General features: G+C 39.0%; 1 protein-coding gene across 1 annotated transcript in view; it reads left to right on the top strand.

The window, feature by feature from the left end:
* Positions 1-369: 369 nt before the first annotated feature.
* The window catches only part of FOCAD (focadhesin), a 157,370-nt gene continuing 142,586 nt past the window's right edge, over positions 370-15,153 (top strand). The window contains exons 1-4 of the mRNA XM_083352870.1: positions 370-424; positions 4,210-4,296; positions 6,972-7,046; positions 9,368-9,522. Coding sequence (XP_083208996.1) covers positions 4,240-4,296; positions 6,972-7,046; positions 9,368-9,522 — 287 coding nt within the window. The 5' untranslated portion in view covers positions 370-424; positions 4,210-4,239. The remainder of the gene's footprint in view (positions 425-4,209; positions 4,297-6,971; positions 7,047-9,367; positions 9,523-15,153) is intronic.

Genomic DNA, 15,153 nt, shown 5'->3' with positions numbered 1-15,153 from the left:
AAAAAAATCAGTAATATTCAGTGCTTTTTTTGTAAAAGAAAAAGGTGCCAGAACTCACACATGTCATACAACCCGCCTTGCCTCCCCTACAAGGTTCCATCCAAAAAAGGTGCCGGAACTCCATTCTGAGCCTTCTATGAGAAAAAAAAAAAGCCCTGGTAATATTAGATTTAAAAACAGCCCACAAGACACTCCCGTAGCTTTTTCGCACCACTCTCATGAAACCCATCTTCCTTATTTGTAATGCGTCTGCTCCTCTTCCCGGGCATGCTCAGAAGCAACCACGTAGCCAAACGTGCCCTTTTGTGAGTCAGGGCAGACCGGGAGGAAAAAAAAATCGCTACTGAGTCTGCGTTGTAGAGACCACGTCTCCGGCGTGGGACGTTGCTGCGGGGTTTGACAGAGGGATCGCGAGGGAACGCAGGTGAGCGCCTGTTTCCGCCTTCAGAGGCCGCTTTCGGTTTGAAAAGCTTGCTTTGGACGCTGCCGGCCGTAGCCTTCCAATAATGGAGCCGGTAGAACGGCCTCTGCAAAGTTAGGGTGTTGCGCGGGGCTTTGGAATCGTGCCATTGGAAAGTAATTTAAACTTCTTCAGGCAGGGGTCTTCAAACTTGGCCCTTTTAGGACTTGTGGACTTCAACTCCCAGAATTCCTCAGCCAGCTTTGCTGGCTGAGGAATTCTGGGAGTTGAAGTCCACAAGTCATAAAAGGGCCAGGTTTGAAGACCCCTGCCTTAAGGTCTCCTCTTCTCCTGGATTAAGTTGACGCGTGCCACGTTTTAAAGAAGGAAACACGCACGCCTGATTCCCTAATTCGGTCGCTGCCATCTGTTCTAAAAAGGCGAGCTTCCCCAAGCTGAAGTCCCGTCCCCCCCATCAGTTGGGACTTCCTAATTTTTATAATCTCCCTGCAGAATGGCTTGGCTGTCTGGCAATGATGGGGTTGCAGCCCACCGTTTCTAGAAAGCTGAAATGGTAAGAGGTCCAAGGTTGAACCTAGTATAACGCTTTGCTGAGATTTGCAATGGTTTAGCACAGGGATGTCAAACTCAATTTCATTGAGGGCCGCATCAGCATTGCGGTTGCCCTCAGGGGGCCGGGTGGGTGTGGCCTGGGTGGGTGTGGCCTACTGGGTGGGCGTGGCTAAAGTGCGTATGGCCTACTGGGTGGGCATGGCCAGCTCTACGTCATTCGCATCAAGGGTGCCTATGGGGGCCTGGTCAGGAGTGGGACAGATCTGAGGGTCTCTGGCAGGAGGAGGGTCTCTGGGTCAGGGCCAAGGCAGTGGGGGCCGTTCCCTCACTGTTTCCAGGATGGTTTCGCGGGCCGCATGAAACCACTTCGCGGGCCGGATCTGGCCCCTGGGCCTTGTGTTTGACAGGTCTGGTTTAGCAAGTTAGAAATGATCTGCTTGTACGTAGTGCTTGTTGGACTACATGACTTATCAAGAGTCTTCTGAAGCCCCGCGTTGCTTTTTTTAAAATGTTTAAAGTTATGTATATAAAATTTGAAATTAATTTAAAACCACCGCGACATGAATAAGATGAATTTTAATTTTAATTTTAACTGGGGGTTTTATTTATTCAGGGACGGATATAATTTTTTAAATTTGTTTTTAACTTGTCTTTTTGTTTTTAATCACCCTGTAAACCGCCCTGAGTCCTTCGGGGAAAGGGCGGTATATAAATGTAATAAAATAAAATAAATAAAATAAATTATATAACAAAACCTAAGCAGCTACAAGAACAGAGCTTTGACTCCTAGATCAAACCGGTGCTAATTCAATTTGCTTCAGAGTTTTATAGAGGCAGTCCCTGCTTAATTTGGTCCTCAGTACTTTTGTAGGCAATTAGTGGAGAAGCTTAAAGGTGGTGTTATAGCGGAATGATAGAAGCAGACTAGTGGATGCTGGCCCCATCCTCAGTGCCATTACATGCACTTGGTCCCTTCGCTCCAAACTTGCTCTGTCATGGTGCAAACACTTTTAAGTCTGAATGTTTCATATACATATGGGTTAACATTTTGAACATTATGGCAGAGTACTCACCCTCTGCTTATCTGGTTTTTTTATACTGGAAAAATACAATGCCTTTGCCAGTGTTACTGGAGCAATAGGATTGACAACCCTCAGCTTGAAGATGATATATGTTTGCTGATACAGAATATGTGACATGATGAAGAAATAGAGCAATATTACCAGAAAGCTAAAGCAAAAGTTAATATACAGTGGATATAAACAATCTATGCACCCCTGTTAAAATGCCAGGATTTTTATTTATTTATTTTCCCCCCAAAGACAGTTTCAATTTATTTTTCAATTGATTGCACAGTTTATATGTTATGAAGGTGAAAACAATTCTAAAGTGATTTATCTTGGTCTGATTTTCTTATATCTCAACAACCTGGCATTTTCATAAGGGTATAGACTTTTCTGTATCCACTGTAACATGTGGAATACAATAATCCTAGGAGTTCAGGCAAAAAATTGTTACTGGATGAAGAGAAAGATTCAGAATTTTGACAATGTACTGATATTACAGCAAAGTAATTGTAAATAAATAAGATGCTTGAGCTAATACTTTATTTAGCTGGTAAAAAAAATCAGAACAGATTTGTTTTTTTCCAGAAAGCATCTTGTTTAATAAGATAATTCAGTAAGTAGCTGTATCTTTTGTGATATAGTGCACGATTAAGGGATTGGGCTAAGGATGGGAAATTAGGTTCAAGTCCATGTTTGAATGATAGATATTTATTTAATTTATAAGCTGCCCATCTCATTTAGCAAAGCATCTCTGGTCGGCTTACAGATTGCTAAGTGGTTCAGTAGTGGTCTCTAAGCAGCCTACATCTCAAAATTGTTGTTGGGGTAAAATGAGGGATGGTTCTGCTATGATCCCTTCTTGATTTTCTAGACAAAGACAAGCAGATACAAGAACAAAGCTTTGGTTTAAATATAAAACAATAGAAAGAAATTAGCAATTCTTTAAGTTGAAAAAATTCCTTACTACATTCTGTACTTTCAGCAAGAAGAATAACTGTTCTCAGCTGCTTGTTTTCAACAAAATGAACATATGGTAGTTTGGAAGATGGTTGGGGAAGCAGACTAAGCTTCCAAGACTGCTTAAAAAAAGATCTGCCAGTAGCTCTTCATATATAGCCATACAGTTGAGTGTTCTCTCCAACTGGCTCAGTGAATGGTTCATACCCAATGTTAAGCAAGATTCTTTATGCAATAAGCCATAAGTTAAGTTCACATGTGACTATTAGACAAATGACATCTCCCTCGTAGTCCTTTAGTGCTTCGGTGTATGTGCTATGTTCACAGCAAGATATGTACTGGAAAAACATCTTCAGTTCCTGCAATACATCTACAGCTCTCTTTCTCAAACTGATGTTCCCAGATGTTTTACACCATGATGTGAATATCATCATCTGTGCAGTATGCTAGGAATTTGAATGAAAATCCAAACCATCAGGAGTGCACCAGAATAATGAAGGCTGCCACAGACTACAGTGGAACAGTTCTTTTTAAATATTGCAGGCCAAGTACACTCAAGCATTCAAGAAAGTTAACAAAATTGTTGAGACCCTGTGGGAGACACAATATGTCAGTTTATATATAATAGGCCAAAATAATACTAATTGTTCTGTGACTAATGTCTGAGATATTAAAAATGATACACAAGGATGGTACAAAGGGAAAGTCCAGTACATAGCTATAACCAACGGGTTCCTCTCACATAATGTACCCATTTATCTCCCAAAGGTGCTTTTCAAAAGGCAATTTGGACTTTATTTTTTCCTTGAAGATGTTTTGCTTCACATCCAAGAAGCTTCTTCAATTCTGACTCAGAACTGAAGAAGCTCCTTGGATGAGAAGTGAAAGTCTCATTTTGCCCCAGTTGCCTTTGAAAAAGCATCTTTGGGACAACCATGATCTGGGTGACTGAGAATCTCCATAGACAACTGTTTATTTCAGATCACTAAATATGCTAAACCAGGGTCCCCGACCTTCGAACCACAGCCCACCACCAGGCTGTGGCCTGTTAGGAACTGGGTTGCACCAGCAGCTGGCCAGTGCACATGTGCACAGCTCGACTTGCATGACTGGTGGGCTGGTTCCCCTCTCCCCCCTGCTGGATTTATTCAGCAGATGTGAAACCAAATCAGTGATGATGTTGACATTTTATATCTACTTTTGTTGTTTCAGAAGTTTACTTGTCAATAGATTAATCAAACAATGTCTGAAGAAATCAGAAAAAGGCTTGATTTTCCTAACACGCTTATACAGTCACAGGTGAGAAAGCTTCTGTTTGTATGTACAGGTAGTCCTCAACTTATGACCTCAATTGAGCCCAGAATTTCAGTTGCTAAGTGGGACATTTGTTAAGTGAGTTTTGTCCCATTTTATGACCTTTTTGCCACAGTTAAGTGAATTACTGCGGTTGTTTAGTTAGTAACATGTTTGTTAAGTGAATCTGGCTTCCCCAGTGACTTTGCTTGTCAGAAGGTCGCAAAAGGGGATCACATGACCCCACAACACTGCAACTGTCATAAGTGTGAGTCGGTTGTCAAGCATCTGAATTTTGATCATATGACCATGGGGATGCTGCAGCAGTTGTAAGCGCGAAAAGTGGTCATAAGTCATTGTTTTTTCAGTTACATAGTAACTTTGAACAGTCTGTTCAAAGTAAAACTGTTATAAGTCAAGGACTATCTGTACTATGGCATGAATATATAGATTGATCCACACACATATGCATTTGTACTTGTTGAAAAATAAATTATTTACATGAAACCCCCGGGGAAGATTATCCAGAGTCTTGAGTGGGATGTCTTCAGGATGATGAGACCCTGCTTTGCTGCTCCTTACTGTCCCGTTTCAAGTAAGTATTTGAGACCCTGGAGTATTGCCAAAGTCCCATTAGGGACTGGTTGAGAAAAAACAAGGTGCTAATCCAGCCAAAACAAAGGCGATGTTGACTACATTTTACTACTTGGCTGTATATAGCCAATTGTGGCTGGGTTTTTTAAAAAAATAAGCAGAAATAGAACAGATTAGTATTTGAACAAGGGACCACAAAAATTACCAGGATTATCGAAGAAAGTGGGAAATTAAAAAAATGCAAGAAGGTACTGGGGATAGTGGGAAACTGCTTCATTATTATTATTATTATTATTATTATTATTATTATTATTATTATTATTATTATTATTATTATTCCATATCTGTTATCGGATGTTGGCAGTCTTGTTTTTATCAGCAGCCACACGAAAAAGTGCTACTGAGTTTCGTCCAAATATAGTTTTGTCTATATTACTACTACTAATATATTGCTACCAATTGTAAATTTCATTAAACTGTCCTAAAAGTCACCATGGGTTGAATTTGACTACTAGAATATATGCTAGTAGTTTGCTAATTCTTTCACAGAGAACTATGAAATAGATTCTGTTAGACCAGAACTAGTAGTTTTTCTGTTACATCATTCTACTTTTCATAATGGCCACCCGGCAGTTGAAAGCACAGTAATAGTGAATTGACAGATAAGCACCTAACCAAAACTCAAAATCTCTTGGCCAGGAGATAGGACTCCACCAGGTTTCTTTAAGCCATTTGCTTGGTTTTCACACTGTAGGAACAACAGATACGGTCTCGTGTGGTTTGTTTTAATTAGCGAGAGCAGCCATTATGTCAATGAAGAAATATTCTTAAGAGAAGGTCCAGGTTGATGTCAGGCCTTCTGATTCCTTCTGCTGATTTATGATGGTGTTAACTAGAAGCAATGCTTTTTTTGTAAAAGAAAAAGGTGCCGGAACTCACACACGTCATACAACCCGCCTTGCCTACCCTACAAGGTTCCATCCAAAAAAGGTGCCGGAACTCTGTTCTGAGCGTTCTGTGACAAAAAAAGCCCTGACTAGAACTTCATTTTTCAAATAGTAATCCTGCTCCTGCAAGTATTTTTCACTTGGACTTTTTTTTTTAGAAAAAGAGATCCCTGCCTGTATTCATTGCGTAAGTTGATCATTTTGTGGTCTTTGAATTGATACCATAATACAGCTTAGCACCACTGGTTCCATTAGTTTACTCTGCTGAACTGTCTGGAGAGACAAAGGAGGCTCACATCTACTCAAGAATGTTGCCTGCATAATTATATTTCTAGTAGCCATATGACATGTATATTACAAGCAGCTTGGTATGTCTTCATATAGCTATCACGTTTTCATATACTACCTGTCTGACATAATTATTGACACTTTGCTAAATAAATTAATCAGAATTTCTTCAAATTTAGAAGGTGAAGACCTCAGCCTTGTACACGCATTAGCAGAAAGGTGGGGGAGATAGCATTCATTTATTTTAAACCCCACAAGGGAGTCATTTCTTCTTATAAGGTGCAAATAAAAAAGATAAAATGTTTTTAAATCCATTTGAAGTGCTTTCTTATAAGAAATTCTACTTAGTAGAGTCACTAAATTCTTAAGGAAGTCTAGAACTCATCTGGCTATTTGTCCATTTACTCTGTAAGGACAGATCACAGTATCCCATGCCCTAGGAAAGACTTTTTTCCCATTACTAGGAAAAGCTATTAAATCACTTTTTAAATGAGGCTGAGGACTTTCTCATATATGTAACTTCTAAGTAAAGGCCCATCTGCAAACATTGTTTTTGCTATGCTTATTCAGGTACCAAGTTTTGGTCCACTTGTACTGACAATCTAGGGTTGTGAGTAGCTATATTTTTAGCACCAAGAGATTATATCTCAGAATTCTCTGTGAAGATAAAGAGAATATCAAGTTGCTAATATTGAATTGTGTTTGATAAATTATTTCCCCCCCCAATATAACCTTAGCCTTGATGTTGTTGTTCAACTAAGATAACTACGGGAGGGGGGGAGGGAGGGGCAGGACACGGTTGCTGCTGGCTGCAATAAAGATAATCATTTAGTAATTTATGTTTATTCACAGGCTGTGGGCCATCTTATTGCTGCAGTGTTGAAAGAAAATGTTTTATCTAATAAGATCAGCCAATCCAGTAACCAGGTTTGTGACTTTGCTTTCATTTTTCTTTCCTCCATTGCCCTGACAACTGCTTTTGTGGTGTAACATGATTGAAAATCAATTCTGGTAATTTTAAATTTTCACAACCAGAGCATAATTCTTCACTGAGAAAGAAAAAAAACACATTGAAATGGTGTGTGTAACAATATCAGACTGTCTAATGATAACGATGCACTGTCTGGAATGGGTAGATCCACGCACAGCATGAATCCTAACATTTTGTGAGGCAAGCAAGACTTTGAACTGCTCTTTGGACCACTGGTATTTCTCTTACTGAAAACGTGCAAGCTATTTTTTACAGTTATGAAATTTCAGTTCTTTGTTATAACCCTTATCAAGGATTAAGGGAACCTACAGGTAGTCCTTGCTTAACAGTCCTTTTGTTCTGTACCAGCCTGCTACCGGCCCTGCAGAAAAGGCAACCCCTTTATAAACGGCAAGAGGCTGGAATGACGTCTGCCAAATTTATTACTACAAAAAACAAACAAGACACGAACCAAGATACAGGAGCTTTGAAACACTATCTGAGCGGTTGCTTTCAGCAAACCAGCCCTCCCCAAACATTCCCTTTATAAAGAGTTCAGGGCGTGGCCTCTCTCTGCCTCCTTCCGAGAAGCCCCACAGCCTTCCTCTATTTATTCCTACTTGACTGCCTCCTGCGTCGGGCGTCCTTGAACAGGGCCAGCTGTGGGTCATCTTCATTCACACTGTCAGGCTCACACAGCTGGGTCTCCATGGTGACCAAGTGGGAGGGGCCTGCCTGAGGGCTATCATCAGCAAGATCTTCAACCCCCTCAGCAAGGTCTTCAACACCCCCCTCCTCCTCTGATTTGTCCGACCCAACTGCCGAACCCACAGGCTGACCCTGAATCACAACACCTTTGTTCAAAGTTAGGACAGTGTTGAATGACACTTAAACGCGATTCACTGCGTTTTCAAGCATTGCATTTGCACACAGAAGGAGCTCCCCGTCTCCCCAAGGTCTCCGTTCGGAAAAAAGATATTTGAGCGCCTATGGGACCCTTGGAAACGCATCGAATTGCTACGTTTTCAAGTGTTGCATTTTATCACTTTGATAAAAAGTGATGCTGGGATCGTAAGCATGAACGAATGGTTGTTAGTCAAGGACTACCTGTATAGAAATTTGTTTCATTTGCCTCAGTTGTTCATATTGCCTGAGAGATGCTGAGATTTATAAAAATCTGTAATGTAATTGAAAAAAGATTTGCCAAAGATTTGCGAAATCTTGCAATAGATTACCTGGTACTGATATAAAATACATTTTCCTATTCTGTTATATAAGAACACAACTAAAAATGAAATAATGAACTGGTCATGGGCTTTGTCTGTTAATTGTTTACGTAAATTTTGTGGACATTTCACTGTATAAGTGGATTGGGGAAAAATGAATACATACTGTACATGTAAAAGTGTAGCAAAGTTTAAACTTATCTACTAGATATCTTTTTAAGTATTAAATGGAAACATGCCTTTTTTATTAAGAAGGGTAGAAATTTTGTCCTCACAGAACATTTGCCATGCTGAACACTTTCATTTTTGAAATAGACTTATGTTTTGGCTAATTCTAAATGAGGAGAGTAAACTTTAAAGAAATGGTTTCCATTAGGCACTTCAGTCCATAATCAAACGTGCTTGCAACCCATTGGCTGATTTAAATGGCTCGGTGCAGTTAAGCATTTTAGCTATATTTTTAAAAGTATCAAATATTAAAATTACAATAGGACAAGTACCAGCCATCTGAGAATTAAATTACAGATTTTGATTAAATCAAGATTAAATGTCAGTCCTAATAAATTCAAAGCAAACTGTAAAATAAGCCTTTCTCAAAAGATGTCTGATTCTTTTGCTACCAGAAACTTACATTCTAAGTGCAAAGAAACAGGAACAAAAAAGAAGCATGTTACTTTTATGAGGTATTTCCATAATTATGAGATCACTACTGAAAATACCTTTTTAATATGTTATTTATTTCCCATACTATCCTGGGAGAGATATTTATTCAAGCCATTCTCCAGTGTTTTACACAACTAGCAAAAGCAGGAGTCTTTCATGTCAAGAGTTTTCTGTATCACATTGGTAAACTTTACTTCAGGAAGCCATCTGAGGTAAATTAACTATACGGTCAGCAAGCGGCAAGTGAAGAAAGAGAGAACTATTCTTTCACTTTCTCTGTTTTTGCTCAGATATCAATTGAAGTAGAATGGCTGTGAGAACAATAACTGAATTTATGAGTCATCAGTCCTGAATAACGGAGCTTGTTTCTCCCCTCTCTTTGATTCCAGACCCCGGCGTTGAATTTGCTCTGGGAAAAGTCCTGCAGCGACAATATGATGGTTCGGACAACCTGCTGTGAGGCTCTGATGATGCTTGTTAAACAAGATCATGCAGAGTTTGGCTACATTCTTAACACAGCACTCAGCCTCATTCCTTCAGCCAGGTGATGGTCATTTAATTAAAGATCAACTCTTTTGATTTTGCAGGAATCAGTGATACCTTCTTGTTAAAAAAAAAGTTAAGGTTGACCCCGGGGAAGACGTGAAAGAGCCATTAATGGAGGAAGGAAAGAGCGAGCTATGAAGGGAGAAAAAAAATATACACTCCTGAGATAGAGGAAAGAACGAGAAAGAATGCAAAATAGCTCTGCCTTGGTTTTGTTTAATATAAAATGCAGCAGAGAGAAACTTGGACAGGTTTGCTAGATCTTATTACAGTATAATAAAGAGCATGAGGGTGAAGGTTTGTCCTCTGAGCTTGTAGGTTGGTTTCTGAACATTTCATTACCAAGCTAGATAAGTTTAGGGGATGTCAGTCTGGTAACAAAACGTTCAGAAACCAACCCACAAGCTCAGAGAACGAAACTTCACCTCATTCTACACCTGAGCTACAGATATTTTGCCACTCTTGCAAATAAAGAGCATTCCAGGAATCCCTACTGTTTCTGTTACCTGACCTGGCTTACCTTGCAGGGCTGACACCTCTGATCTTTTCTGCTCCATTGTCTCTCACTTCTGAGTGTCCAAATGCTAAATGGCAGTGGGTCTTCCGAGTCAAGCTGTCTTCCCTAATCTCTGGAAGCCAGTCTCTCATTTTTATTTTTATTTTTTGCCACTCAGCGATTCTCTCCGTAGGTCTTGGGCCTGGGTAAAATGACAATGCTTTTCCTCCAAGAAAGCTGCCAGGCATGTAACAGCTTTCTTATAATGCTCAAAGGTACTCTCAGCTTCATCCAAACATTTTGCTGTTGTGAATGAAAACACTACCATTCTTTTGAGACTTCAGTGATCTTATTGAATTGACTATGGATTCAGTCTTCGTGATGCTCAGCCCAAACCCAAACAGATTTTATGGACGTTTGCCAAAGCTAAACGTGTTCCTTGATATCCTGCCTCTTCTCTGGAATTCTTCAATTGGAGTTAGATAAATGATGGAGCAGAGTAGCGTAGCCAAAAAATAAATAGGTAAATGATAAAAATAATAATTTGCAATGCTGCTCAAGCTTAATCACCTACAGATTTCTGCTCTTTACATAGAGGTTGTTTTATTGCTCAAGGCTAGTAATTTGGTTTTCCACCTGTACCGTATTATAAGGTCATTGACCCTCATAGTCACAGATTCCATGATTTGTACCACCAAAACATATTTCTACATTTTAACTTCCACAAAAGTACATTTTGAATGTGACTTGCTTCAACTAGTAAAAGTAATATACCCTTCTCCACCCGCAACCTAGCATAGTGAAACAGCAATCTCTTTTTTAAACATTACTAAAATACTCTATTAAATTCTAACTGTGTATTACTGGCATACATTGTACATTAGGGTATGACTTAAAAATATACAGGTAGTCCTCGACTTATAACAGTTCATTTAGTGACTGTTCAAAGCTACAATAGCACTGAAAAAGTGACATGATTGTTTTTCACAGTTATGACCTTTGCAGCATCCCCATGGTCCTGTGATCAAAATTCAGACGTCGGGCAACCGACTCACATTTATGACCGTTACATTCTCCTGGGGTCACGCGATCACCTCTTGTGACCTTCTGAAAGTCAATGGAGAAGCCAGATTCATATAACAGCCGGATTACTAACTTACCAACTACGGTGATTCACTTAACAACTGAGAGAAGAAAGGTTGTAAAATGGGCCAAAACCTACTTAACAAATGTCTCACTTAACAATAGAAATTTTGGGCTCAATTGTGGTCATAAATCGAGGACTACCTTTAATCCAAGCCCCCGAAGAGAATGAAAAAAAACTGGGTTACCTGTCAAGGTAACAGCTGGAGTTAAGCTAAAGAGGAAGAAAAACTAAACAATTTCCCCAGTATATACTTGATCATATAAGTACCATTTTCAAGGTGAACATCAGGAATTGCTTGGATATCCTGAACCTCATTGACAGAGAATCAGAAGAACAATAGAATGAACGTAACAAAGTTATTAAGGAGGAATGTGAAAAGACACTGCCAAAGATGAAGAAACAAGAAATCAAATGGGACGTCAGAACAGTTCATGGAAATTACCAAGAAAAGAAGCCAAAGCCAAGAAAAAGCAAAATCTCAAGAAGAAACCTACCAAACAATTTCAGAGATCTGTTAGAAGAGACAAGCAGTACTAAAAGTACTTCTGTAAAGATACTGAAGATGGAAACAGACATGGAAAACAAGGAAAGTCTTCCAAAATATCTCTGAACTCTAGAAGGAGGTTCTAACCTCAAACTGATAACGCTAAAGGATTCAGTGGATAGATTCAGCTGATTCAAAATAAAATAAAATGGAATGAATAGCCTTAAATACTGTACAGTAAAGTTGTCAACCTCAAAGATATTGTAGAAGGTATTTCTACTTCTGAGAACCTATAGTACTAGAAGATGAAATTAAATCACTATCCAGTCTTTACCTAATCAGAAGATGCAGAAACTGACGGAATACTCGCTGAAATATGGCAATCAACAGAAGATGAATCAGTAAGGATTTTAACCAAGCTGTTAGCAAAATCAGTGACAATTCCAAGGAAGCAAATCCGGAAAACAACACAGTGGCCAACAGATTGGAAAATGTATATCCCAATATGAAACTAGGAGACTTAACAGAGCATGTAAACTTATTGTGCAGTATCCTTAATTTGATATGACGACAATCTCCAGTGCAGATTGGAGCCCTATACAGAAAAAGAGATACCAGATGTTCAAGCTGAAGTTAGAAAATGCTAAGCCGCATAAGATATTGCTGAGCACGCTGAATAATTAAGAAAGCCAAAAAATACCAGAAAGAAGTCAGTATGTGCTTCATTGATTTGTAGAAAGGCTTTTGATTATGTCACCATGTGAAACTCTGGAATGTGCATGAAAAAAATTGGGAATCCCAGGACATCTCATTGTCCTCGTGCAAAAATATATATACAGATCAGGAAGCCACAGTATGGATAGTACATAGTAAAACAGATTGACTCCAGGTCAGCAAAGAAGTGAGGCAAAGTTTGGAGGACAGGGAATGGCCTTGAAGGACAGTTGGAAGGTAATGATTAGATAAAAGGAGATTGAACCTGCGTCAAGGGAGTAACTTGGCAAGCTCATTCCCTAATTCAGTGGAGAGAAAGGGAGGGAGGGGGAAGCATATTCAGACTTGCAAGATTCTGTTACTATAGCTGTTACAATAAAAAATAGTACTAACCTACCTGACGATGGTTTCTTAGTCTGACCTACCTTATAAGACTGACATAAGCATTTATGCTATCCCTTCATTTTTTCAACCCATATCCTGAATATATATTAAGGAAATCTTGGTTGGAAGCAAAAGAATGTGTGAATATGTTACTTTGGAGGAAGAAATACCGTGTTTTCCCAAAAATAAGACTGGGTCTTACTTATTTATTTATTTGCCTCCAAAAGAGGCACCAGGACTTATTTTTGGGGGGATGTCTTTTATACTCACCTCCGGCACCGGCAGCCCTGCCCAGCAGGTCCACTTTTTCTATGGCCAAAGGAGCAGCTTCATTCTGCAGCTGCATTCCAGCCTGCATTTTGCAGTCAGGCCTTTCTGGAAGGCCTCTGCAGCCGAGTACCGAGCTATAGATTGAATCCATAGCTCGTTCCTCTGCTGCAGAGGTGTTGCAGAACCGAGCTATGGATTGAATCTATATCTCAGTTCTCAGCTACAGTGGCCTTCCGGAAAGTCCTGTGACTGGGAAATGCAGAAGATTTATTTATTATTTATTTATTGATGGGATTTACATCCCGCCCTATCTCCCGAAGGACTCAGGGCAGCTAACAACAAAACATATAATAAGTACAGAAATCAAGATAAAAATAAAATGAAGATGCCGCAGAAGAAGAGCTGGGCCGGTGAGGAGAGGGCTGCCTGGAAGGTAAATGGGTGTGGGGTGCGTGGGGCAGCTTCACACTCCCACCACGCCCTAGCTTGCTTTTTAGATCTATGCCTCACCCCCAAACTAGGGCTTATTGTTGGGGCAGGGCTTATATTATATTAGAGCTTATTTTAGGGGTAGGTCTTTTGGGGAAACACGGTAAAAGTTAAGGAGCATGGAGAAAAGAATGGAACTGAAATTAAATGTAAAGAAGACTAAACAAATGACAACAGGTAGAACAACCATCCATAGAATTGACCAGATATCTAAGTGTTAAATACTGTAGTTTCTACCTTTCAGGATCAACAATATTAAAGGAAGGAGCAGTCAAGAAATAAATCACAGACTAGACAGAGCAGCTGTGAAAGTCTTTGAAAGGATGCTCAGATGCTATGATGTGTTTATACTTACAAAAATCAGAATAGCGCAAGAAATATTCCCTGTGGCACCATATGAAAGCAAAATTTGGACTTTGAAAAACTAGAACAGGAAGAGAGAATTGCTTTTTTTTAAAATTGCTGTTGAAGAAGACTCCTGGGAATACCGTTGACAGCCAAAAAACACAAAAAAGTAAATCATTAAATAAAATAATCCAGATATTGCACTTGAGGCTCAAATTATCCTACTTTAGATTACCTAATTATGCAATACACAATACACAAGCTCTGTCAGCAAAGTGATGAGGGGTGAAACAAACAAATCCACTACAGAGATCAAATATATGAAAGGGGCTTAGAAAGACACCTCCCTAATTCACCACAGTATAAAAACAGGGATGATATATAGCACAATCAGAAAAATTGGATGCCAGGGGCCAGTCAAGACTATGGGTTCCCCCTCTCAGTTGGCTTTTAGAAGGCTGGAAGACAGTCTCCATTTTATCTTTGTCTTCAGTATATGTGTGGTTTTTTTTGAAAGGACACTAGATTTGCATACTTCCTTTTCTAATTACTCTTGGGAATTGTTTATTAACTTTTTCAGCTATTAGAAATCTTCGGATTGGGTGAGTTTTACAACACTTAAGTGAATTTCCTTCAATCCTTAGTGAAAGAAGTTTTGACAATAAGTTTATGAACTTTAAAAGCAATTATGGACTAAATTGCAAGAATGATTAAAACTTTGATTGTAGAAAGTTACAAATGGGCTAAGTATCCAGATAAATTTGCAGTAAGATTTTGGAATTAATTATAAAGAATCCTTCCCATGTGAAAATTCTTTCGTTTTAAAACATAAGAGAAGATTTAAAAAAATGGATACTAAAGGAAACTAGAGGGTGTTAAAAATTACAGTTAAAGAAGAAGAACATTTAAACTCAATTTACAATTACAGAATGAAGCAAACATTTGGACATTTTGAAAACTACTTTTAAACAATGGACTGAGAAGTTGATTTTAAGAGTGTCTGCCTCTATAGATAGACTGTATCTAAAAGATTTTATGGAAGTGGAGCAAGTTCTACCTGACAAGACCAGGACTGAGTTGAAAATGGATTTCTATAAGAACAACATGGGAAAAGATGCAACACTAGACATACAAAAACTTTGGCTGATGTCTTAATAATTAAAAGGGATATCAAAACAGCAAAAGGAAGAGAGTGACCTGGATAATTTTGCTATATTGGATTTACAAAAAGTGGCTTGTTAATGTTTTGAAGAGTTTTGTGCTAAGGAATAAAGAAAAAATCAACCTCAATGATATTACT

The sequence above is a fragment of the Vipera ursinii genome (assembly GCF_947247035.1).
Source record: "Vipera ursinii genome assembly, chromosome: 2".
NCBI lineage: Eukaryota > Metazoa > Chordata > Lepidosauria > Squamata > Viperidae > Vipera > Vipera ursinii.
The sequence above is the reverse complement of the archived record's forward strand: the minus strand, read 5'-3'. Positions and strand labels throughout refer to the sequence as shown.